This window comes from Hoplias malabaricus, chromosome 6 (assembly GCF_029633855.1).
Source record: "Hoplias malabaricus isolate fHopMal1 chromosome 6, fHopMal1.hap1, whole genome shotgun sequence".
NCBI classification, from domain to species: domain Eukaryota; kingdom Metazoa; phylum Chordata; class Actinopteri; order Characiformes; family Erythrinidae; genus Hoplias; species Hoplias malabaricus.
This window is the reverse complement of record NC_089805.1, coordinates 43,960,067-43,983,234: the sequence shown is the minus strand read 5'-3', so window position 1 is coordinate 43,983,234 and position 23,168 is coordinate 43,960,067. Positions and strand designations below refer to the sequence as shown.

General features: G+C 56.2%; 2 protein-coding genes across 2 annotated transcripts in view; one reads left to right on the top strand and one right to left on the bottom strand.

The window, feature by feature from the left end:
• The window catches only part of LOC136699820 (protein S100-A4-like), a 222,058-nt gene that overhangs the window by 158,054 nt on the left and 40,836 nt on the right, over positions 1-23,168 (top strand). The gene's annotated exons all lie outside the window — the stretch shown is intronic.
• Positions 1-23,168, bottom strand: part of smad10a (SMAD family member 10a) — a 64,478-nt gene that overhangs the window by 12,544 nt on the left and 28,766 nt on the right. Inside the window, exon 3 of the mRNA XM_066673797.1 lies at positions 592-766. Coding sequence (XP_066529894.1) covers positions 592-766 — 175 coding nt within the window. The remainder of the gene's footprint in view (positions 1-591; positions 767-23,168) is intronic.

Below are 23,168 nucleotides of genomic sequence, written 5' to 3'. Positions count from 1 at the left end.
TAAAGCAGGTCACAGACATTTAACACAGAAACAAGAACCGTTTCTCTTGAACATCGAATCACCTTCTGCTCTGGTCCTGACGAAGGGAACCCAGCTAATAGCATTAGGAGGACAAATGAGCTGAACCTTCCCCTGCTCTTTGGTTATTTCATGGTGACTGTTGTGGAGTATTTAGAATGACATTTCATATTTTATTCAATAAAAAAATGACCTAAAAATGTTACTTTGAAAACGGTGAGTGAGAAGAATTTATTGGGCGCTGCATTCGTTATGAGCTCCATCAGGAAAAGCACTGCAGAAGCATTTGTGCTGTTCTTGGGGATAATGTTGAATCCAAAAATACGTGAGAGTTTGGGTTTAGACGATTTAAAGATGACGATTCAGATGTCTGCGGACATAGGGAATTAATACTTAATTTCTTGGTGATTTTTTCATAGGCAGTTGTCATTTTAATACTCAGCAGTCGCCATAAAACCACAAAAGAGCAGGGGACTGTTTGAGCTTTTAATTACAATCATATATTACACAAAAACACTTTAAACGATAACTGTACAAGGAATTAAACTAAGAAACAGAAGCCGAAGGACGCACCGATGCCAGGGGAGACCACCCTCTCATAGTGATAAGGGTTCACACACACGTTGTCGTATTTGAGGTCGAAGGCGTACTGGCAGAACTTTACGTGTTTCAGCTCGTTCTTGTGGAGATCCGGCCAGCGCCACAAACGAGCGTAAATCACATGAGGAAAACCTTTACGTCCTGCCACCTGCAAACACACACACACACACACACACACACACACACACACACACACACACAGAAGAATAGGTACGATCAGAGGGTTGTTAGAACTAAACACAGTCTGTGAACACATTTGCACTTAAGGCACTGGCCAGAAGCTGTGATCTGGTCACTGGTTTAATCACATTACCGTATTACAGCGCTACGGCAGGTTTGGGAGTCCTGCCCAAGGGTTCTAATTGGTGTAGGGGGAAGTGCGGTCACCTGAGCTGAGACTCAAACCCCAGGCTACGCAAAGCACTAAAGTTATAGCATCTCAAAATAAATCTGTAGACTTGTTATCATCTTACATCTAAGGTAGATCCATTGGTGGCACAAGTCGTAAGTTCCACACATAAACTGTAGCTTGTACTTTGTAAACCTAGTGTGGACTAGAGGGGTATAACCTTCCCTTCTGGAATTATGTCAAATAAACAGGTGTCCTACAAGTTTGTGTAAGTTAATGTTACATAATTTCATATAAGCTTTAGATCACTTTTATTGTTCCTTTCATCACTGAATTTTGACACAATGTAAGGTGATACTGAAATTTGAAACACTGAAATGAATATTGGTGGCACGTTGGTGCAGCAGGAAGTGTCGCAGTCACACAACTCCAGGAACCTGGAGGTTGTGGGTTCTCCCTGTGTCTGTGTGGGTTTCCTCCGGGTGACTGTCTGTGAGGAGTGTGGTGTGTTCTCCCTGTGTCTGCGTGGGTTTCCTCCGGGTGACTGTCTGTGAGGAGTGTGGTATGGTCTCTCTGTGTCTGCGTGGGTTTCCTCCGGGTGACTGTCTGTGAGGAGTGTGGTGTGTTCTCCCTGTGTCTGCGTGGGTTTCCTCCGGGTGACTGTCTGTGAGGAGTGTGGTGTGTTCTCCCTGTGTCTGTGTGGGTTTCCTCCGGGTGACTGTCTGTGAGGAGTGTGGTGTGTTCTCCCTGTGTCTGCGTGGGTTTCCTCCGGGTGACTGTCTGTGAGGAGTGTGGTGTGTTCTCCCTGTGTCTGTGTGGGTCTCCTCCGGGTGACTGTCTGTGAGGAGTGTGGTGTGTTCTCCCTGTGTCTGCGTGGGTTTCCTCCGGGTGACTGTCTGTGAGGAGTGTGGTGTGTTCTCCCTGTGTCTGCGTGGGTTTCCTCCGGGTGACTGTCTGTGAGGAGTGTGGTGTGTTCTCCCTGTGTCTGCGTGGGTTTCCTCCGGGTGACTGTCTGTGAGGAGTGTGGTATGTTCTCCCTGTGTCTGCGTGGGTTTCCTCCAGGGTGACTGTCTGTGAGAAGTGTGGTGTGTTCTCCCTGTGTCTGCATGGGTCTCCTCCGGGTGACTGTCTGTGAGGAGTGTGGTGTGTTCTCCCTGTGTCTGTGTGGGTTTCCTGCGGGTGACTGTCTGTGAAGAGTGTGGTGTGTTCTCCCTGTGTCTGTGTGGGTTTCCTCCGGGTGACTGTCTGTGAGGAGTGTGGTGTGTTCTCCCTGTGTCTGTGTGGGTCTCCTCCGGGTGACTGTCTGTGAGGAGTGTGGTGTGTTCTCCCTGTGTCTGCGTGGGTTTCCTCCGGGTGACTGTCTGTGAGGAGTGTGGTATGTTCTCTCTGTGTCTGCGTGGGTTTCCTCCGGGTGACTGTCTGTGAGGAGTGTGGTATGTTCTCTCTGTGTCTGCGTGGGTTTCCTCCGGGTGACTGTCTGTGAGGAGTGTGGTGTGTTCTCCCTGTGTCTGCATGGGTTTCCTCCAGGGTGACTGTCTGTGAGGAGTGTGGTGTGTTCTCCCTGTGTCTGCATGGGTCTCCTCCGGGTGACTGTCTGTGAGGAGTGTGGTGTGTTCTCCCTGTGTCTGTGTGGGTTTCCTGCGGGTGACTGTCTGTGAAGAGTGTGGTCTGTTGTCCCTGTGTCTGCGTGGGTTTCCTCCGGGTGACTGTCTGTGAGGAGTGTGGTGTGTTCTCCCTGTGTCTGCATGGGTTTCCTCCAGGGTGACTGTCTGTGAGGAGTGTGGTGTGTTCTCCCTGTGTCTGCATGGGTCTCCTCCGGGTGACTGTCTGTGAGGAGTGTGGTGTGTTCTCCCTGTGTCTGCGTGGGTTTCCTCCGGGTGACTGTGTGTGAGGAGTGTGGTATGTTCTCTCTGTGTCTCCGTGGGTTTCTTCCGGGTGACTGTCTGTGAGGAGTGTGGTGTGTTCTCCCTGTGTCTGTGTGGGTTTCCTCCAGGGTGACTGTCTGTGAGAAGTGTGGTGTGTTCTCCCTGTGTCTGCATGGGTCTCCTCCGGGTGACTGTCTGTGAGGAGTGTGGTGTGTTCTCCCTGTGTCTGTGTGGGTCTCCTGCGGGTGACTGTCTGTGAGGAGTGTGGTGTGTTCTCCCTGTGTCTGTGTGGGTCTCCTCCGGGTGACTGTCTGTGAGGAGTGTGGTGTGTTCTCCCTGTGTCTGCATGGGTTTCCTCCGGGTGACGGTCTGTGAGGAGTGTGGTATGTTCTCTCTGTGTCTGCGTGGGTTTCCTCCGGGTGACTGTCTGTGAGGAGTGTGGTGTGTTCTCCCTGTGTCTGCGTGGGTTTCCTCCAGGGTGACTGTCTGTGAGGAGTGTGGTGTGTTCTCCCTGTGTCTGCATGGGTCTCCTCCGGGTGACTGTCTGTGAGGAGTGTGGTGTGTTCTCCCTGTGTCTGTGTGGGTTTCCTGCGGGTGACTGTCTGTGAAGAGTGTGGTGTGTTCTCCCTGTGTCTGTGTGGGTTTCCTCCGGGTGACTGTCTGTGAGGAGTGTGGTGTGTTCTCCCTGTGTCTGCGTGGGTTTCCTCCGGGTGACTGTCTGTGAGGAGTGTGGTGTGTTCTCCCTGTGTCTGTGTGGGTTTCCTCCGGGTGACTGTCTGTGAGGAGTGTGGTGTGTTCTCTCTGTGTCTGTGTGGGTATCCTCCGGGTGACTGTCTGTGAGGAGTGTGGTGTGTTCTCCCTGTGTCTGTGTGGGTTTCCTCCGGGTGACTGTCTGTGAGGAGTGTGGTGTGTTCTCCCTGTGTCTGTGTGGGTTTCCTGCGGGTGACTGTGTGTGAGGAGTGTGGTGTGTTCTCCCTGTGTCTGTGTGGGTTTCCTCCCGGTGACTGTCTGTGAGGAGTGTGGTGTGTTCTCCCTGTGTCTGCGTGGGTTTCCTCCGGGTGACTGTCTGTGAGGAGTGTGGTGTGTTCTCCCTGTGTCTGTGTGGGTTTCCTGCGGGTGACTGTCTGTGAAGAGTGTGGTGTGTTCTCCCTGTGTCTGTGTGGGTTTCCTCCGGGTGACTGTCTGTGAGGAGTGTGGTGTGTTCTCCCTGTGTCTGTGTGGGTCTCCTCCGGGTGACTGTCTGTGAGGAGTGTGGTGTGTTCTCCCTGTGTCTGCGTGGGTTTCCTCCGGGTGACTGTCTGTGAGGAGTGTGGTATGTTCTCTCTGTGTCTGCGTGGGTTTCCTCCGGGTGACTGTCTGTGAGGAGTGTGGTATGTTCTCTCTGTGTCTGCGTGGGTTTCCTCCGGGTGACTGTCTGTGAGGAGTGTGGTGTGTTCTCCCTGTGTCTGCATGGGTTTCCTCCAGGGTGACTGTCTGTGAGGAGTGTGGTGTGTTCTCCCTGTGTCTGCATGGGTCTCCTCCGGGTGACTGTCTGTGAGGAGTGTGGTGTGTTCTCCCTGTGTCTGTGTGGGTTTCCTGCGGGTGACTGTCTGTGAAGAGTGTGGTCTGTTGTCCCTGTGTCTGCGTGGGTTTCCTCCGGGTGACTGTCTGTGAGGAGTGTGGTGTGTTCTCCCTGTGTCTGCATGGGTTTCCTCCAGGGTGACTGTCTGTGAGGAGTGTGGTGTGTTCTCCCTGTGTCTGCATGGGTCTCCTCCGGGTGACTGTCTGTGAGGAGTGTGGTGTGTTCTCCCTGTGTCTGTGTGGGTTTCCTGCGGGTGACTGTCTGTGAAGAGTGTGGTGTGTTGTCCCTGTGTCTGTGTGGGTCTCCTGCGGGTGACTGTCTGTGTGGAGTGTGGTGTGTTCTCCCTGTGTCTGTGTGGGTCTCCTCCGGGTGACTGTCTGTGAGGAGTGTGGTGTGTTCTCCCTGTGTCTGTGTGGGTTTCCTCCGGGTGACTGTCTGTGAGGAGTGTGGTGTGTTCTCCCTGTGTCTGCGTGGGTTTCCTCCGGGTGACTGTCTGTGAGGAGTGTGGTGTGTTCTCCCTGTGTCTGCGTGGGTTTCCTCCGGGTGACTGTCTGTGAGGAGTGTGGTGTGTTCTCCCTGTGTCTGCGTGGGTTTCCTCCGGGTGACTGTCTGTGAGGAGTGTGGTGTGTTCTCCCTGTGTCTGTGTGGGTTTCCTCCGGGTGACTGTCTGTGAGGAGTGTGGTGTGTTCTCCCTGTGTCTGCGTGGGTTTCCTCCGGGTGACTGTCTGTGAGGAGTGTGGTGTGTTCTCCCTGTGTCTGCGTGGGTTTCCTCCGGGTGACTGTCTGTGAGGAGTGTGGTATGTTCTCTCTGTGTCTCCGTGGGTTTCCTCCGGGTGACTGTCTGTGAGGAGTGTGGTGTGTCCTCCCTGTGTCTGTGTGGGTTTCCTCCAGGGTGACTGTCTGTGAGAAGTGTGGTGTGTTCTCCCTGTGTCTGCATGGGTCTCCTCCGGGTGACTGTCTGTGAGGAGTGTGGTGTGTTCTCCCTGTGTCTGTGTGGGTTTCCTGCGGGTGACTGTCTGTGAAGAGTGTGGTGTGTTCTCCCTGTGTCTGTGTGGGTCTCCTGCGGGTGACTGTCTGTGAGGAGTGTGGTGTGTTCTCCCTGTGTCTGCATGGGTCTCCTCCGGGTGACTGTCTGTGAGGAGTGTGGTGTGTTCTCCCTGTGTCTGTGTGGGTTTCCTGCGGGTGACTGTCTGTGAAGAGTGTGGTCTGTTGTCCCTGTGTCTGCGTGGGTTTCCTCCGGGTGACTGTCTGTGAGGAGTGTGGTGTGTTCTCCCTGTGTCTGCATGGGTTTCCTCCAGGGTGACTGTCTGTGAGGAGTGTGGTGTGTTCTCCCTGTGTCTGCATGGGTCTCCTCCGGGTGACTGTCTGTGAGGAGTGTGGTGTGTTCTCCCTGTGTCTGTGTGGGTTTCCTGCGGGTGACTGTCTGTGAAGAGTGTGGTGTGTTGTCCCTGTGTCTGTGTGGGTCTCCTGCGGGTGACTGTCTGTGTGGAGTGTGGTGTGTTCTCCCTGTGTCTGTGTGGGTCTCCTCCGGGTGACTGTCTGTGAGGAGTGTGGTGTGTTCTCCCTGTGTCTGTGTGGGTTTCCTCCGGGTGACTGTCTGTGAGGAGTGTGGTGTGTTCTCCCTGTGTCTGTGTGGGTTTCCTCCGGGTGACTGTCTGTGAGGAGTGTGGTGTGTTCTCCCTGTGTCTGCGTGGGTTTCCTCCGGGTGACTGTCTGTGAGGAGTGTGGTGTGTTCTCCCTGTGTCTGCGTGGGTTTCCTCCGGGTGACTGTCTGTGAGGAGTGTGGTGTGTTCTCCCTGTGTCTGTGTGGGTTTCCTCCGGGTGACTGTCTGTGAGGAGTGTGGTGTGTTCTCCCTGTGTCTGCGTGGGTTTCCTCCGGGTGACTGTCTGTGAGGAGTGTGGTGTGTTCTCCCTGTGTCTGCGTGGGTTTCCTCCGGGTGACTGTCTGTGAGGAGTGTGGTATGTTCTCTCTGTGTCTCCGTGGGTTTCCTCCGGGTGACTGTCTGTGAGGAGTGTGGTGTGTCCTCCCTGTGTCTGTGTGGGTTTCCTCCAGGGTGACTGTCTGTGAGAAGTGTGGTGTGTTCTCCCTGTGTCTGCATGGGTCTCCTCCGGGTGACTGTCTGTGAGGAGTGTGGTGTGTTCTCCCTGTGTCTGTGTGGGTTTCCTGCGGGTGACTGTCTGTGAAGAGTGTGGTGTGTTCTCCCTGTGTCTGTGTGGGTTTCCTCCGGGTGACTGTCTGTGAGGAGTGTGGTGTGTTCTCCCTGTGTCTGCGTGGGTTTCCTCCGGGTGACTGTCTGTGAGGAGTGTGGTGTGTTCTCCCTGTGTCTGTGTGGGTTTCCTCCGGGTGACTGTCTGTGAGGAGTGTGGTGTGTTCTCTCTGTGTCTGTGTGGGTATCCTCCGGGTGACTGTCTGTGAGGAGTGTGGTGTGTTCTCCCTGTGTCTGTGTGGGTTTCCTCCGGGTGACTGTCTGTGAGGAGTGTGGTGTGTTCTCCCTGTGTCTGTGTGGGTTTCCTGCGGGTGACTGTGTGTGAGGAGTGTGGTGTGTTCTCCCTGTGTCTGTGTGGGTTTCCTCCCGGTGACTGTCTGTGAGGAGTGTGGTGTGTTCTCCCTGTGTCTGCGTGGGTTTCCTCCGGGTGACTGTCTGTGAGGAGTGTGGTGTGTTCTCCCTGTGTCTGTGTGGGTTTCCTGCGGGTGACTGTCTGTGAAGAGTGTGGTGTGTTCTCCCTGTGTCTGTGTGGGTTTCCTCCGGGTGACTGTCTGTGAGGAGTGTGGTGTGTTCTCCCTGTGTCTGTGTGGGTCTCCTCCGGGTGACTGTCTGTGAGGAGTGTGGTGTGTTCTCCCTGTGTCTGCGTGGGTTTCCTCCGGGTGACTGTCTGTGAGGAGTGTGGTATGTTCTCTCTGTGTCTGCGTGGGTTTCCTCCGGGTGACTGTCTGTGAGGAGTGTGGTATGTTCTCTCTGTGTCTGCGTGGGTTTCCTCCGGGTGACTGTCTGTGAGGAGTGTGGTGTGTTCTCCCTGTGTCTGCATGGGTTTCCTCCAGGGTGACTGTCTGTGAGGAGTGTGGTGTGTTCTCCCTGTGTCTGCATGGGTCTCCTCCGGGTGACTGTCTGTGAGGAGTGTGGTGTGTTCTCCCTGTGTCTGTGTGGGTTTCCTGCGGGTGACTGTCTGTGAAGAGTGTGGTCTGTTGTCCCTGTGTCTGCGTGGGTTTCCTCCGGGTGACTGTCTGTGAGGAGTGTGGTGTGTTCTCCCTGTGTCTGCATGGGTTTCCTCCAGGGTGACTGTCTGTGAGGAGTGTGGTGTGTTCTCCCTGTGTCTGCATGGGTCTCCTCCGGGTGACTGTCTGTGAGGAGTGTGGTGTGTTCTCCCTGTGTCTGTGTGGGTTTCCTGCGGGTGACTGTCTGTGAAGAGTGTGGTGTGTTGTCCCTGTGTCTGTGTGGGTCTCCTGCGGGTGACTGTCTGTGTGGAGTGTGGTGTGTTCTCCCTGTGTCTGTGTGGGTCTCCTCCGGGTGACTGTCTGTGAGGAGTGTGGTGTGTTCTCCCTGTGTCTGTGTGGGTTTCCTCCGGGTGACTGTCTGTGAGGAGTGTGGTGTGTTCTCCCTGTGTCTGCGTGGGTTTCCTCCGGGTGACTGTCTGTGAGGAGTGTGGTGTGTTCTCCCTGTGTCTGCGTGGGTTTCCTCCGGGTGACTGTCTGTGAGGAGTGTGGTGTGTTCTCCCTGTGTCTGCGTGGGTTTCCTCCGGGTGACTGTCTGTGAGGAGTGTGGTGTGTTCTCCCTGTGTCTGTGTGGGTTTCCTCCGGGTGACTGTCTGTGAGGAGTGTGGTGTGTTCTCCCTGTGTCTGCGTGGGTTTCCTCCGGGTGACTGTCTGTGAGGAGTGTGGTGTGTTCTCCCTGTGTCTGCGTGGGTTTCCTCCGGGTGACTGTCTGTGAGGAGTGTGGTATGTTCTCTCTGTGTCTCCGTGGGTTTCCTCCGGGTGACTGTCTGTGAGGAGTGTGGTGTGTCCTCCCTGTGTCTGTGTGGGTTTCCTCCAGGGTGACTGTCTGTGAGAAGTGTGGTGTGTTCTCCCTGTGTCTGCATGGGTCTCCTCCGGGTGACTGTCTGTGAGGAGTGTGGTGTGTTCTCCCTGTGTCTGTGTGGGTTTCCTGCGGGTGACTGTCTGTGAAGAGTGTGGTGTGTTCTCCCTGTGTCTGTGTGGGTCTCCTGCGGGTGACTGTCTGTGAGGAGTGTGGTGTGTTCTCCCTGTGTCTGCATGGGTCTCCTCCGGGTGACTGTCTGTGAGGAGTGTGGTGTGTTCTCCCTGTGTCTGTGTGGGTTTCCTGCGGGTGACTGTCTGTGAAGAGTGTGGTCTGTTGTCCCTGTGTCTGCGTGGGTTTCCTCCGGGTGACTGTCTGTGAGGAGTGTGGTGTGTTCTCCCTGTGTCTGCATGGGTTTCCTCCAGGGTGACTGTCTGTGAGGAGTGTGGTGTGTTCTCCCTGTGTCTGCATGGGTCTCCTCCGGGTGACTGTCTGTGAGGAGTGTGGTGTGTTCTCCCTGTGTCTGTGTGGGTTTCCTGCGGGTGACTGTCTGTGAAGAGTGTGGTGTGTTGTCCCTGTGTCTGTGTGGGTCTCCTGCGGGTGACTGTCTGTGTGGAGTGTGGTGTGTTCTCCCTGTGTCTGTGTGGGTCTCCTCCGGGTGACTGTCTGTGAGGAGTGTGGTGTGTTCTCCCTGTGTCTGTGTGGGTTTCCTCCGGGTGACTGTCTGTGAGGAGTGTGGTGTGTTCTCCCTGTGTCTGTGTGGGTTTCCTCCGGGTGACTGTCTGTGAGGAGTGTGGTGTGTTCTCCCTGTGTCTGCGTGGGTTTCCTCCGGGTGACTGTCTGTGAGGAGTGTGGTGTGTTCTCCCTGTGTCTGCGTGGGTTTCCTCCGGGTGACTGTCTGTGAGGAGTGTGGTGTGTTCTCCCTGTGTCTGTGTGGGTTTCCTCCGGGTGACTGTCTGTGAGGAGTGTGGTGTGTTCTCCCTGTGTCTGCGTGGGTTTCCTCCGGGTGACTGTCTGTGAGGAGTGTGGTGTGTTCTCCCTGTGTCTGCGTGGGTTTCCTCCGGGTGACTGTCTGTGAGGAGTGTGGTATGTTCTCTCTGTGTCTCCGTGGGTTTCCTCCGGGTGACTGTCTGTGAGGAGTGTGGTGTGTCCTCCCTGTGTCTGTGTGGGTTTCCTCCAGGGTGACTGTCTGTGAGAAGTGTGGTGTGTTCTCCCTGTGTCTGCATGGGTCTCCTCCGGGTGACTGTCTGTGAGGAGTGTGGTGTGTTCTCCCTGTGTCTGTGTGGGTTTCCTGCGGGTGACTGTCTGTGAAGAGTGTGGTGTGTTCTCCCTGTGTCTGTGTGGGTCTCCTGCGGGTGACTGTCTGTGAGGAGTGTGGTGTGTTCTCCCTGTGTCTGTGTGGGTCTCCTCCGGGTGACTGTCTGTGAGGAGTGTGGTGTGTTCTCCCTGTGTCTGCATGGGTTTCCTCCGGGTGACTGTCTGTGAGGAGTGTGGTATGTTCTCTCTGTGTCTGCGTGGGTTTCCTCCGGGTGACTGTCTGTGAGGAGTGTGGTGTGTTCTCCCTGTGTCTGCGTGGGTTTCCTCCAGGGTGACTGTCTGTGAGGAGTGTGGTGTGTTCTCCCTGTGTCTGCATGGGTCTCCTCCGGGTGACTGTCTGTGAGGAGTGTGGTGTGTTCTCCCTGTGTCTGTGTGGGTTTCCTGCGGGTGACTGTCTGTGAAGAGTGTGGTGTGTTCTCCCTGTGTCTGTGTGGGTTTCCTCCGGGTGACTGTCTGTGAGGAGTGTGGTGTGTTCTCCCTGTGTCTGCGTGGGTTTCCTCCGGGTGACTGTCTGTGAGGAGTGTGGTGTGTTCTCCCTGTGTCTGTGTGGGTTTCCTCCGGGTGACTGTCTGTGAGGAGTGTGGTGTGTTCTCCCTGTGTCTGTGTGGGTATCCTCCGGGTGACTGTCTGTGAGGAGTGTGGTGTGTTCTCCCTGTGTCTGCGTGGGTTTCCTCCGGGTGACTGTCTGTGAGGAGTGTGGTGTTTTCTCACTGTGTCTGTGTGGGTCTCCTCCGGGTGACTGTCTGTGAGGTGTGTGGTGTGTTCTCCCTGTTTTTGCGTGGATTTCCTCCGGGTGACTGTCTGTGAGGAGTGTGGTGTGTTCTCCCTGTGTCTGTGTGGGTCTCCTCCGGGTGACTGTCTGTGAGGAGTGTGGTGTGTTCTCCCTGTGTCTGTGTGGGTTTCCTGCGGGTGACTGTCTGTGAAGAGTGTGGTGTGTTGTCCCTGTGTCTGTGTGGGTCTCCTGCGAGTGACTGTCTGTGAGGAGTGTGGTGTGTTCTCCCTGTGTCTGTGTGGGTCTCCTCCGGGTGACTGTCTGTGAGGAGTGTGGTGTGTTCTCCCTGTGTCTGTGTGGGTTTCCTGCGGGTGACTGTCTGTGAAGAGTGTGGTCTGTTGTCCCTGTGTCTGCGTGGGTTTCCTCCGGGTGACTGTCTGTGAGGAGTGTGGTGTGTTCTCCCTGTGTCTGCATGGGTTTCCTCCAGGGTGACTGTCTGTGAGGAGTGTGGTGTGTTCTCCCTGTGTCTGCATGGGTCTCCTCCGGGTGACTGTCTGTGAGGAGTGTGGTGTGTTCTCCCTGTGTCTGTGTGGGTTTCCTGCGGGTGACTGTCTGTGAAGAGTGTGGTGTGTTGTCCCTGTGTCTGTGTGGGTCTCCTGCGGGTGACTGTCTGTGTGGAGTGTGGTGTGTTCTCCCTGTGTCTGTGTGGGTCTCCTCCGGGTGACTGTCTGTGAGGAGTGTGGTGTGTTCTCCCTGTGTCTGTGTGGGTTTCCTCCGGGTGACTGTCTGTGAGGAGTGTGGTGTGTTCTCCCTGTGTCTGTGTGGGTTTCCTCCGGGTGACTGTCTGTGAGGAGTGTGGTGTGTTCTCCCTGTGTCTGCGTGGGTTTCCTCCGGGTGACTGTCTGTGAGGAGTGTGGTGTGTTCTCCCTGTGTCTGCGTGGGTTTCCTCCGGGTGACTGTCTGTGAGGAGTGTGGTGTGTTCTCCCTGTGTCTGTGTGGGTTTCCTCCGGGTGACTGTCTGTGAGGAGTGTGGTGTGTTCTCCCTGTGTCTGCGTGGGTTTCCTCCGGGTGACTGTCTGTGAGGAGTGTGGTGTGTTCTCCCTGTGTCTGCGTGGGTTTCCTCCGGGTGACTGTCTGTGAGGAGTGTGGTATGTTCTCTCTGTGTCTCCGTGGGTTTCCTCCGGGTGACTGTCTGTGAGGAGTGTGGTGTGTTCTCCCTGTGTCTGTGTGGGTTTCCTCCAGGGTGACTGTCTGTGAGAAGTGTGGTGTGTTCTCCCTGTGTCTGCATGGGTCTCCTCCGGGTGACTGTCTGTGAGGAGTGTGGTGTGTTCTCCCTGTGTCTGTGTGGGTTTCCTGCGGGTGACTGTCTGTGAAGAGTGTGGTGTGTTCTCCCTGTGTCTGTGTGGGTCTCCTGCGGGTGACTGTCTGTGAGGAGTGTGGTGTGTTCTCCCTGTGTCTGTGTGGGTCTCCTCCGGGTGACTGTCTGTGAGGAGTGTGGTGTGTTCTCCCTGTGTCTGCATGGGTTTCCTCCGGGTGACTGTCTGTGAGGAGTGTGGTATGTTCTCTCTGTGTCTGCGTGGGTTTCCTCCGGGTGACTGTCTGTGAGGAGTGTGGTGTGTTCTCCCTGTGTCTGCGTGGGTTTCCTCCAGGGTGACTGTCTGTGAGGAGTGTGGTGTGTTCTCCCTGTGTCTGCATGGGTCTCCTCCGGGTGACTGTCTGTGAGGAGTGTGGTGTGTTCTCCCTGTGTCTGTGTGGGTTTCCTGCGGGTGACTGTCTGTGAAGAGTGTGGTGTGTTCTCCCTGTGTCTGTGTGGGTTTCCTCCGGGTGACTGTCTGTGAGGAGTGTGGTGTGTTCTCCCTGTGTCTGCGTGGGTTTCCTCCGGGTGACTGTCTGTGAGGAGTGTGGTGTGTTCTCCCTGTGTCTGTGTGGGTTTCCTCCGGGTGACTGTCTGTGAGGAGTGTGGTGTGTTCTCCCTGTGTCTGTGTGGGTATCCTCCGGGTGACTGTCTGTGAGGAGTGTGGTGTGTTCTCCCTGTGTCTGCGTGGGTTTCCTCCGGGTGACTGTCTGTGAGGAGTGTGGTGTGTTCTCACTGTGTCTGTGTGGGTCTCCTCCGGGTGACTGTCTGTGAGGTGTGTGGTGTGTTCTCCCTGTTTTTGCGTGGATTTCCTCCGGGTGACTGTCTGTGAGGAGTGTGGTGTGTTCTCCCTGTGTCTGTGTGGGTCTCCTCCGGGTGACTGTCTGTGAGGAGTGTGGTGTGTTCTCCCTGTGTCTGTGTGGGTTTCCTGCGGGTGACTGTCTGTGAAGAGTGTGGTGTGTTGTCCCTGTGTCTGTGTGGGTCTCCTGCGGGTGACTGTCTGTGAGGAGTGTGGTGTGTTCTCCCTGTGTCTGTGTGGGTTTCCTCCGGGTGACTGTCTGTGAGGAGTGTGGTGTGTTCTCCCTGTGTCTGTGTGGGTTTCCTGCGGGTGACTGTCTGTGAAGAGTGTGGTGTGTTGTCCCTGTGTCTGTGTGGGTCTCCTGCGAGTGACTGTCTGTGAGGAGTGTGGTGTGTTCTCCCTGTGTCTGTGTGGGTCTCCTCCGGGTGACTGTCTGTGAGGAGTGTGGTGTGTTCTCCCTGTGTCTGTGTGGGTTTCCTGCGGGTGACTGTCTGTGAAGAGTGTGGTCTGTTGTCCCTGTGTCTGCGTGGGTTTCCTCCGGGTGACTGTCTGTGAGGAGTGTGGTGTGTTCTCCCTGTGTCTGCATGGGTTTCCTCCAGGGTGACTGTCTGTGAGAAGTGTGGTGTGTTCTCCCTGTGTCTGCATGGGTCTCCTCCGGGTGACTGTCTGTGAGGAGTGTGGTGTGTTCTCCCTGTGTCTGTGTGGGTTTCCTGCGGGTGACTGTCTGTGAAGAGTGTGGTGTGTTCTCCCTGTGTCTGTGTGGGTCTCCTGCGGGTGACTGTCTGTGAGGAGTGTGGTGTGTTCCCCCTGTGTCTGTGTGGGTCTCCTCCGGGTGACTGTCTGTGAGGAGTGTGGTGTGTTCTCCCTGTGTCTGCATGGGTTTCCTCCGGGTGACTGTCTGTGAGGAGTGTGGTATGTTCTCTCTGTGTCTGCGTGGGTTTCCTCCGGGTGACTGTCTGTGAGGAGTGTGGTGTGTTCTCCCTGTGTCTGCGTGGGTTTCCTCCAGGGTGACTGTCTGTGAGGAGTGTGGTGTGTTCTCCCTGTGTCTGCATGGGTCTCCTCCGGGTGACTGTCTGTGAGGAGTGTGGTGTGTTCTCCCTGTGTCTGTGTGGGTTTCCTGCGGGTGACTGTCTGTGAAGAGTGTGGTGTGTTCTCCCTGTGTCTGTGTGGGTTTCCTCCGGGTGACTGTCTGTGAGGAGTGTGGTGTGTTCTCCCTGTGTCTGCGTGGGTTTCCTCCGGGTGACTGTCTGTGAGGAGTGTGGTGTGTTCTCCCTGTGTCTGTGTGGGTTTCCTCCGGGTGACTGTCTGTGAGGAGTGTGGTGTGTTCTCCCTGTGTCTGTGTGGGTATCCTCCGGGTGACTGTCTGTGAGGAGTGTGGTGTGTTCTCCCTGTGTCTGCGTGGGTTTCCTCCGGGTGACTGTCTGTGAGGAGTGTGGTGTGTTCTCACTGTGTCTGTGTGGGTCTCCTCCGGGTGACTGTCTGTGAGGTGTGTGGTGTGTTCTCCCTGTTTTTGCGTAGATTTCCTCCGGGTGACTGTCTGTGAGGAGTGTGGTGTGTTCTCCCTGTGTCTGTGTGGGTCTCCTCCGGGTGACTGTCTGTGAGGAGTGTGGTGTGTTCTCCCTGTGTCTGTGTGGGTTTCCTGCGGGTGATTGTCTGTGAAGAGTGTGGTGTATTGTCCCTGTGTCTGTGTGGGTCTCCTGCGAGTGACTGTCTGTGAGGAGTGTGGTGTGTTCTCCCTGTGTCTGTGTGGGTTTCCTCCGGGTGACTGTCTGTGAGGAGTGTGGTGTGTTCTCCCTGTGTCTGCATGGGTTTCCTCCAGGGTGACTGTCTGTGAGGAGTGTGGTGTGTTCTCCCTGTGTCTGTGTGGGTCTCCTGCGGGTGACTGTCTGTGTGGAGTGTGGTGTGTTCTCCCTGTGTCTGTGTGGGTCTCCTCCGGGTGACTGTCTGTGAGGAGTGTGGTGTGTTCTCCCTGTGTCTGTGTGGGTCTCCTCCGGGTGACTGTCTGTGAGGAGTGTGGTGTGTTCTCCCTGTGTCTGTGTGGGTCTCCTCCGGGTGACTGTCTGTGAGGAGTGTGGTGTGTTCTCCCTGTGTCTGCATGGGTTTCCTCCGGGTGACTGTCTGTGAGGAGTGTGGTATGTTCTCTCTGTGTCTGCGTGGGTTTCCTCCGGGTGACTGTCTGTGAGGAGTGTGGTGTGTTCTCCCTGTGTCTGCGTGGGTTTCCTCCAGGGTGACTGTCTGTGAGGAGTGTGGTGTGTTCTCCCTGTGTCTGCATGGGTCTCCTCCGGGTGACTGTCTGTGAGGAGTGTGGTGTGTTCTCCCTGTGTCTGTGTGGGTTTCCTGCGGGTGACTGTCTGTGAAGAGTGTGGTGTGTTCTCCCTGTGTCTGTGTGGGTTTCCTCCGGGTGACTGTCTGTGAGGAGTGTGGTGTGTTCTCCCTGTGTCTGCGTGGGTTTCCTCCGGGTGACTGTCTGTGAGGAGTGTGGTGTGTTCTCCCTGTGTCTGTGTGGGTTTCCTCCGGGTGACTGTCTGTGAGGAGTGTGGTGTGTTCTCCCTGTGTCTGTGTGGGTATCCTCCGGGTGACTGTCTGTGAGGAGTGTGGTGTGTTCTCCCTGTGTCTGCGTGGGTTTCCTCCGGGTGACTGTCTGTGAGGAGTGTGGTGTGTTCTCACTGTGTCTGTGTGGGTCTCCTCCGGGTGACTGTCTGTGAGGTGTGTGGTGTGTTCTCCCTGTTTTTGCGTGGATTTCCTCCGGGTGACTGTCTGTGAGGAGTGTGGTGTGTTCTCCCTGTGTCTGTGTGGGTCTCCTCCGGGTGACTGTCTGTGAGGAGTGTGGTGTGTTCTCCCTGTGTCTGTGTGGGTTTCCTGCGGGTGACTGTCTGTGAAGAGTGTGGTGTGTTGTCCCTGTGTCTGTGTGGGTCTCCTGCGAGTGACTGTCTGTGAGGAGTGTGGTGTGTTCTCCCTGTGTCTGTGTGGGTCTCCTCCGGGTGACTGTCTGTGAGGAGTGTGGTGTGTTCTCCCTGTGTCTGTGTGGGTTTCCTGCGGGTGACTGTCTGTGAAGAGTGTGGTCTGTTGTCCCTGTGTCTGCGTGGGTTTCCTCCGGGTGACTGTCTGTGAGGAGTGTGGTGTGTTCTCCCTGTGTCTGCATGGGTTTCCTCCAGGGTGACTGTCTGTGAGGAGTGTGGTGTGTTCTCCCTGTGTCTGCATGGGTCTCCTCCGGGTGACTGTCTGTGAGGAGTGTGGTGTGTTCTCCCTGTGTCTGTGTGGGTTTCCTGCGGGTGACTGTCTGTGAAGAGTGTGGTGTGTTGTCCCTGTGTCTGTGTGGGTCTCCTGCGGGTGACTGTCTGTGTGGAGTGTGGTGTGTTCTCCCTGTGTCTGTGTGGGTCTCCTCCGGGTGACTGTCTGTGAGGAGTGTGGTGTGTTCTCCCTGTGTCTGTGTGGGTTTCCTCCGGGTGACTGTCTGTGAGGAGTGTGGTGTGTTCTCCCTGTGTCTGTGTGGGTTTCCTCCGGGTGACTGTCTGTGAGGAGTGTGGTGTGTTCTCCCTGTGTCTGCGTGGGTTTCCTCCGGGTGACTGTCTGTGAGGAGTGTGGTGTGTTCTCCCTGTGTCTGCGTGGGTTTCCTCCGGGTGACTGTCTGTGAGGAGTGTGGTGTGTTCTCCCTGTGTCTGTGTGGGTTTCCTCCGGGTGACTGTCTGTGAGGAGTGTGGTGTGTTCTCCCTGTGTCTGCGTGGGTTTCCTCCGGGTGACTGTCTGTGAGGAGTGTGGTGTGTTCTCCCTGTGTCTGCGTGGGTTTCCTCCGGGTGACTGTCTGTGAGGAGTGTGGTATGTTCTCTCTGTGTCTCCGTGGGTTTCCTCCGGGTGACTGTCTGTGAGGAGTGTGGTGTGTTCTCCCTGTGTCTGTGTGGGTTTCCTCCAGGGTGACTGTCTGTGAGAAGTGTGGTGTGTTCTCCCTGTGTCTGCATGGGTCTCCTCCGGGTGACTGTCTGTGAGGAGTGTGGTGTGTTCTCCCTGTGTCTGTGTGGGTTTCCTGCGGGTGACTGTCTGTGAAGAGTGTGGTGTGTTCTCCCTGTGTCTGTGTGGGTCTCCTGCGGGTGACTGTCTGTGAGGAGTGTGGTGTGTTCTCCCTGTGTCTGTGTGGGTCTCCTCCGGGTGACTGTCTGTGAGGAGTGTGGTGTGTTCTCCCTGTGTCTGCATGGGTTTCCTCCGGGTGACTGTCTGTGAGGAGTGTGGTATGTTCTCTCTGTGTCTGCGTGGGTTTCCTCCGGGTGACTGTCTGTGAGGAGTGTGGTGTATTCTCCCTGTGTCTGCGTGGGTTTCCTCCAGGGTGACTGTCTGTGAGGAGTGTGGTGTGTTCTCCCTGTGTCTGCATGGGTCTCCTCCGGGTGACTGTCTGTGAGGAGTGTGGTGTGTTCTCCCTGTGTCTGCATGGGTCTCCTCCGGGTGACTGTCTGTGAGGAGTGTGGTGTGTTCTCCCTGTGTCTGTGTGGGTTTCCTCCGGGTGACTGTCTGTGAGGAGTGTGGTGTGTTCTCCCTGTGTCTGTGTGGGTTTCCTGCGGGTGACTGTCTGTGAAGAGTGTGGTGTGTTGTCCCTGTGTCTGTGTGGGTCTCCTGCGAGTGACTGTCTGTGAGGAGTGTGGTGTGTTCTCCCTGTGTCTGTGTGGGTCTCCTCCGGGTGACTGTCTGTGAGGAGTGTGGTGTGTTCTCCCTGTGTCTGTGTGGGTTTCCTGCGGGTGACTGTCTGTGAAGAGTGTGGTCTGTTGTCCCTGTGTCTGCGTGGGTTTCCTCCGGGTGACTGTCTGTGAGGAGTGTGGTGTGTTCTCCCTGTGTCTGCATGGGTTTCCTCCAGGGTGACTGTCTGTGAGGAGTGTGGTGTGTTCTCCCTGTGTCTGCATGGGTCTCCTCCGGGTGACTGTCTGTGAGGAGTGTGGTGTGTTCGCCCTGTGTCTGTGTGGGTTTCCTGCGGGTGACTGTCTGTGAAGAGTGTGGTGTGTTGTCCCTGTGTCTGTGTGGGTCTCCTGCTGGTGACTGTCTGTGTGGAGTGTGGTGTGTTCTCCCTGTGTCTGTGTGGGTCTCCTCCGGGTGACTGTCTGTGAGGAGTGTGGTGTGTTCTCCCTGTGTCTGTGTGGGTTTCCTCCGGGTGACTGTCTGTGAGGAGTGTGGTGTGTTCTCCCTGTGTCTGTGTGGGTTTCCTCCGGGTGACTGTCTGTGAGGAGTGTGGTGTGTTCTCCCTGTGTCTGCGTGGGTTTCCTCCGGGTGACTGTCTGTGAGGAGTGTGGTGTGTTCTCCCTGTGTCTGCGTGGGTTTCCTCCGGGTGACTGTCTGTGAGGAGTGTGGTGTGTTCTCCCTGTGTCTGTGTGGGTTTCCTCCGGGTGACTGTCTGTGAGGAGTGTGGTGTGTTCTCCCTGTGTCTGCGTGGGTTTCCTCCGGGTGACTGTCTGTGAGGAGTGTGGTGTGTTCTCCCTGTGTCTGTGTGGGTTTCCTCCGGGTGACTGTCTGTGAGGAGTGTGGTGTGTTCTCCCTGTGTCTGTGTGGGTTTCCTGCGGGTGACTGTCTGTGAAGAGTGTGGTGTGTTGTCCCTGTGTCTGTGTGGGTCTCCTGCGAGTGACTGTCTGTGAGGAGTGTGGTGTGTTCTCCCTGTGTCTGTGTGGGTCTCCTCCGGGTGACTGTCTGTGAGGAGTGTGGTGTGTTCTCCCTGTGTCTGTGTGGGTTTCCTGCGGGTGACTGTCTGTGAAGAGTGTGGTCTGTTGTCCCTGTGTCTGCGTGGGTTTCCTCCGGGTGACTGTCTGTGAGGAGTGTGGTGTGTTCTCCCTGTGTCTGCATGGGTTTCCTCCAGGGTGACTGTCTGTGAGGAGTGTGGTGTGTTCTCCCTGTGTCTGCATGGGTCTCCTCCGGGTGACTGTCTGTGAGGAGTGTGGTGTGTTCGCCCTGTGTCTGTGTGGGTTTCCTGCGGGTGACTGTCTGTGAAGAGTGTGGTGTGTTGTCCCTGTGTCTGTGTGGGTCTCCTGCTGGTGACTGTCTGTGTGGAGTGTGGTGTGTTCTCCCTGTGTCTGTGTGGGTCTCCTCCGGGTGACTGTCTGTGAGGAGTGTGGTGTGTTCTCCCTGTGTCTGTGTGGGTTTCCTCCGGGTGACTGTCTGTGAGGAGTGTGGTGTGTTCTCCCTGTGTCTGTGTGGGTTTCCTCCGGGTGACTGTCTGTGAGGAGTGTGGTGTGTTCTCCCTGTGTCTGCGTGGGTTTCCTCCGGGTGACTGTCTGTGAGGAGTGTGGTGTGTTCTCCCTGTGTCTGCGTGGGTTTCCTCCGGGTGACTGTCTGTGAGGAGTGTGGTGTGTTCTCCCTGTGTCTGTGTGGGTTTCCTCCGGGTGACTGTCTGTGAGGAGTGTGGTGTGTTCTCCCTGTGTCTGCGTGGGTTTCCTCCGGGTGACTGTCTGTGAGGAGTGTGGTGTGTTCTCCCTGTGTCTGCGTGGGTTTCCTCCGGGTGACTGTCTGTGAGGAGTGTGGTATGTTCTCTCTGTGTCTCCGTGGGTTTCCTCCGGGTGACTGTCTGTGAGGAGTGTGGTGTGTTCTCCCTGTGTCTGTGTGGGTTTCCTCCAGGGTGACTGTCTGTGAGAAGTGTGGTGTGTTCTCCCTGTGTCTGCATGGGTCTCCTCCGGGTGACTGTCTGTGAGGAGTGTGGTGTGTTCTCCCTGTGTCTGCATGGGTCTCCTCCGGGTGACTGTCTGTGAGGAGTGTGGTGTGTTCTCCCTGTGTCTGTGTGGGTTTCCTGCGGGTGACTGTCTGTGAAGAGTGTGGTGTGTTCTCCCTGTGTCTGTGTGGGTTTCCTCCGGGTGACTGTCTGTGAGGAGTGTGGTGTGTTCTCCCTGTGTCTGCGTGGGTTTCCTCCGGGTGACTGTCTGTGAGGAGTGTGGTGTGTTCTCCCTGTGTCTGTGTGGGTTTCCTCCGGGTGACTGTCTGTGAGGAGTGTGGTGTGTTCTCCCTGTGTCTGTGTGGGTATCCTCCGGGTGACTGTCTGTGAGGAGTGTGGTGTGTTCTCCCTGTGTCTGCGTGGGTTTCCTCCGGGTGACTGTCTGTGAGGAGTGTGGTGTGTTCTCACTGTGTCTGTGTGGGTCTCCTCCGGGTGACTGTCTGTGAGGTGTGTGGTGTGTTCTCCCTGTTTTTGCGTGGATTTCCTCCGGGTGACTGTCTGTGAGGAGTGTGGTGTGTTCTCCCTGTGTCTGTGTGGGTCTCCTCCGGGTGACTGTCTGTGAGGAGTGTGGTGTGTTCTCCCTGTGTCTGTGTGGGTTTCCTGCGGGTGACTGTCTGTGAAGAGTGTGGTGTGTTGTCCCTGTGTCTGTGTGGGTCTCCTGCGAGTGACTGTCTGTGAGGAGTGTGGTGTGTTCTCCCTGTGTCTGTGTGGGTCTCCTCCGGGTGACTGTCTGTGAGGAGTGTGGTGTGTTCTCCCTGTGTCTGTGTGGGTTTCCTCCGGGTGACTGTCTGTGAGGAGTGTGGTGTGTTCTCCCTGTGTCTGTGTGGGTTTCCTGCGGGTGACTGTCTGTGAAGAGTGTGGTGTGTTGTCCCTGTGTCTGTGTGGGTCTCCTGCGAGTGACTGTCTGTGAGGAGTGTGGTGTGTTCTCCCTGTGTCTGTGTGGGTCTCCTCCGGGTGACTGTCTGTGAGGAGTGTGGTGTGTTCTCCCTGTGTCTGTGTGGGTTTCCTGCGGGTGACTGTCTGTGAAGAGTGTGGTCTGTTGTCCCTGTGTCTGCGTGGGTTTCCTCCGGGTGACTGTCTGTGAGGAGTGTGGTGTGTTCTCCCTGTGTCTGCATGGGTTTCCTCCAGGGTGACTGTCTGTGAGGAGTGTGGTGTGTTCTCCCTGTGTCTGCATGGGTCTCCTCCGGGTGACTGTCTGTGAGGAGTGTGGTGTGTTCTCCCTGTGTCTGTGTGGGTTTCCTGCGGGTGACTGTCTGTGAAGAGTGTGGTGTGTTGTCCCTGTGTCTGTGTGGGTCTCCTGCGGGTGACTGTCTGTGTGGAGTGTGGTGTGTTCTCCCTGTGTCTGTGTGGGTCTCCTCCGGGTGACTGTCTGTGAGGAGTGTGGTGTGTTCTCCCTGTGTCTGTGTGGGTTTCCTCCGGGTGACTGTCTGTGAGGAGTGTGGTGTGTTCTCCCTGTGTCTGTGTGGGTTTCCTCCGGGTGACTGTCTGTGAGGAGTGTGGTGTGTTCTCCCTGTGTCTGCGTGGGTTTCCTCCGGGTGACTGTCTGTGAGGAGTGTGGTGTGTTCTCCCTGTGTCTGCGTGGGTTTCCTCCGGGTGACTGTCTGTGAGGAGTGTGGTGTGTTCTCCCTGTGTCTGTGTGGGTTTCCTCCGGGTGACTGTCTGTGAGGAGTGTGGTGTGTTCTCCCTGTGTCTGTGTGGGTCTCCTCCGGGTGACTGTCTGTGAGGAGTGTGGTGTGTTCTCCCTGTGTCTGTGTGGGTTTCCTCCGGGTGACTGTCTGTGAGGAGTGTGGTGTGTTCTCCCTGTGTCTGTGTGGGTTTCCTGCGGGTGACTGTCTGTGAAGAGTGTGGTGTGTTGTCCCTGTGTCTGTGTGGGTTTCCTCCGGGTGACTGTCTGTGAGGAGTGTGGTGTGTTCTCCCTGTGTCTGTGTGGGTTTCCTCCAGGGTGACTGTCTGTGAGAAGTGTGGTGTGTTCTCCCTGTGTCTGCATGGGTCTCCTCCGGGTGACTGTCTGTGAGGAGTGTGGTGTGTTCTCCCTGTGTCTGTGTGGGTCTCCTCCGGGTGACTGTCTGTGAGGAGTGTGGTGTGTTCTCCCTGTGTCTGTGTGGGTTTCCTCCGGGTGACTGTCTGTGTGGAGTGTGGTGTGTTCTCCCTGTGTCTGCATGGGTCTCCTCCGGGTGACTGTCTGTGAGGAGTGTGGTGTGTTCTCCCTGTGTCTGTGTGGGTTTCCTGCGGGTGACTGTCTGTGAAGAGTGTGGTGTGTTCTCCCTGTGTCTGTGTGGGTTTCCTCCGGGTGACTGTCTGTGAGGAGTGTGGTGTGTTCTCCCTGTGTCTGTGTGGGTTTCCTCCGGGTGACTGTCTGTGAGGAGTGTGGTGTGTTCTCCCTGTGTCTGCGTGGGTTTCCTCCGGGTGACTGTCTGTGAGGAGTGTGGTGTGTTCTCCCTGTGTCTGTGTGGGTTTCCTCCGGGTGACTGTCTGTGAGGAGTGTGGTGTGTTCTCCCTGTGTCTGGGTGGGTTTCCTCCGGGTGACTGTCTGTGAGGAGTGTGGTGTGTTCTCCCTGTGTCTGCGTGGGTTTCCTCCGGGTGACTGTCTGTGAGGAGTGTGGTATGTTCTCTCTGTGTCTCCGTGGGTTTCCTCCGGGTGACTGTCTGTGAGGAGTGTGGTGTGTTCTCCCTGTGTCTGCATGGGTCTCCTCCGGGTGACTGTCTGTGAGGAGTGTGGTGTGTTCTCCCTGTGTCTGCATGGGTTTCCTCCAGGGTGACTGTCTGTGAGGAGTGTGGTGTGTTCTCCCTGTGTCTGCATGGGTCTCCTCCGGGTGACTGTCTGTGAGGAGTGTGGTGTGTTCTCCCTGTGTCTGTGTGGGTTTCCTGCGGGTGACTGTCTGTGAAGAGTGTGGTGTGTTGTCCCTGTGTCTGTGTGGGTCTCCTGCGGGTGACTGTCTGTGTGGAGTGTGGTGTGTTCTCCCTGTGTCTGTGTGGGTCTCCTCCGGGTGACTGTCTGTGAGGAGTGTGGTGTGTTCTCCCTGTGTCTGTGTGGGTTTCCTCCGGGTGACTGTCTGTGAGGAGTGTGGTGTGTTCTCCCTGTGTCTGTGTGGGTTTCCTCCGGGTGACTGTCTGTGAGGAGTGTGGTGTGTTCTCCCTGTGTCTGCGTGGGTTTCCTCCGGGTGACTGTCTGTGAGGAGTGTGGTGTGTTCTCCCTGTGTCTGCGTGGGTTTCCTCCGGGTGACTGTCTGTGAGGAGTGTGGTGTGTTCTCCCTGTGTCTGTGTGGGTTTCCTCCGGGTGACTGTCTGTGAGGAGTGTGGTGTGTTCTCCCTGTGTCTGCGTGGGTTTCCTCCGGGTGACTGTCTGTGAGGAGTGTGGTGTGTTCTCCCTGTGTCTGCGTGGGTTTCCTCCGGGTGACTGTCTGTGAGGAGTGTGGTATGTTATCTCTGTGTCTCCGTGGGTTTCCTCCGGGTGACTGTCTGTGAGGAGTGTGGTGTGTTCTCCCTGTGTCTGTGTGGGTTTCCTCCAGGGTGACTGTCTGTGAGAAGTGTGGTGTGTTCTCCCTGTGTCTGCATGGGTCTCCTCCGGGTGACTGTCTGTGAGGAGTGTGGTGTGTTCTCCCTGTGTCTGTGTGGGTTTCCTGCGGGTGACTGTCTGTGAAGAGTGTGGTGTGTTCTCCCTGTGTCTGTGTGGGTTTCCTCCGGGTGACTGTCTGTGAGGAGTGTGGTGTGTTCTCCCTGTGTCTGTGTGGGTATCCTCCGGGTGACTGTCTGTGAGGAGTGTGGTGTGTTCTCCCTGTGTGTGTGTGGGTCTCCTCCGGGTGACTGTCTGTGAGGAGTGTGGTGTGTTCTCCCTGTGTCTGCGTGGGTTTCCTCCGGGTGACTGTCTGTGAGGAGTGTGGTGTGTTCTCACTGTGTGTGTGTGGGTCTC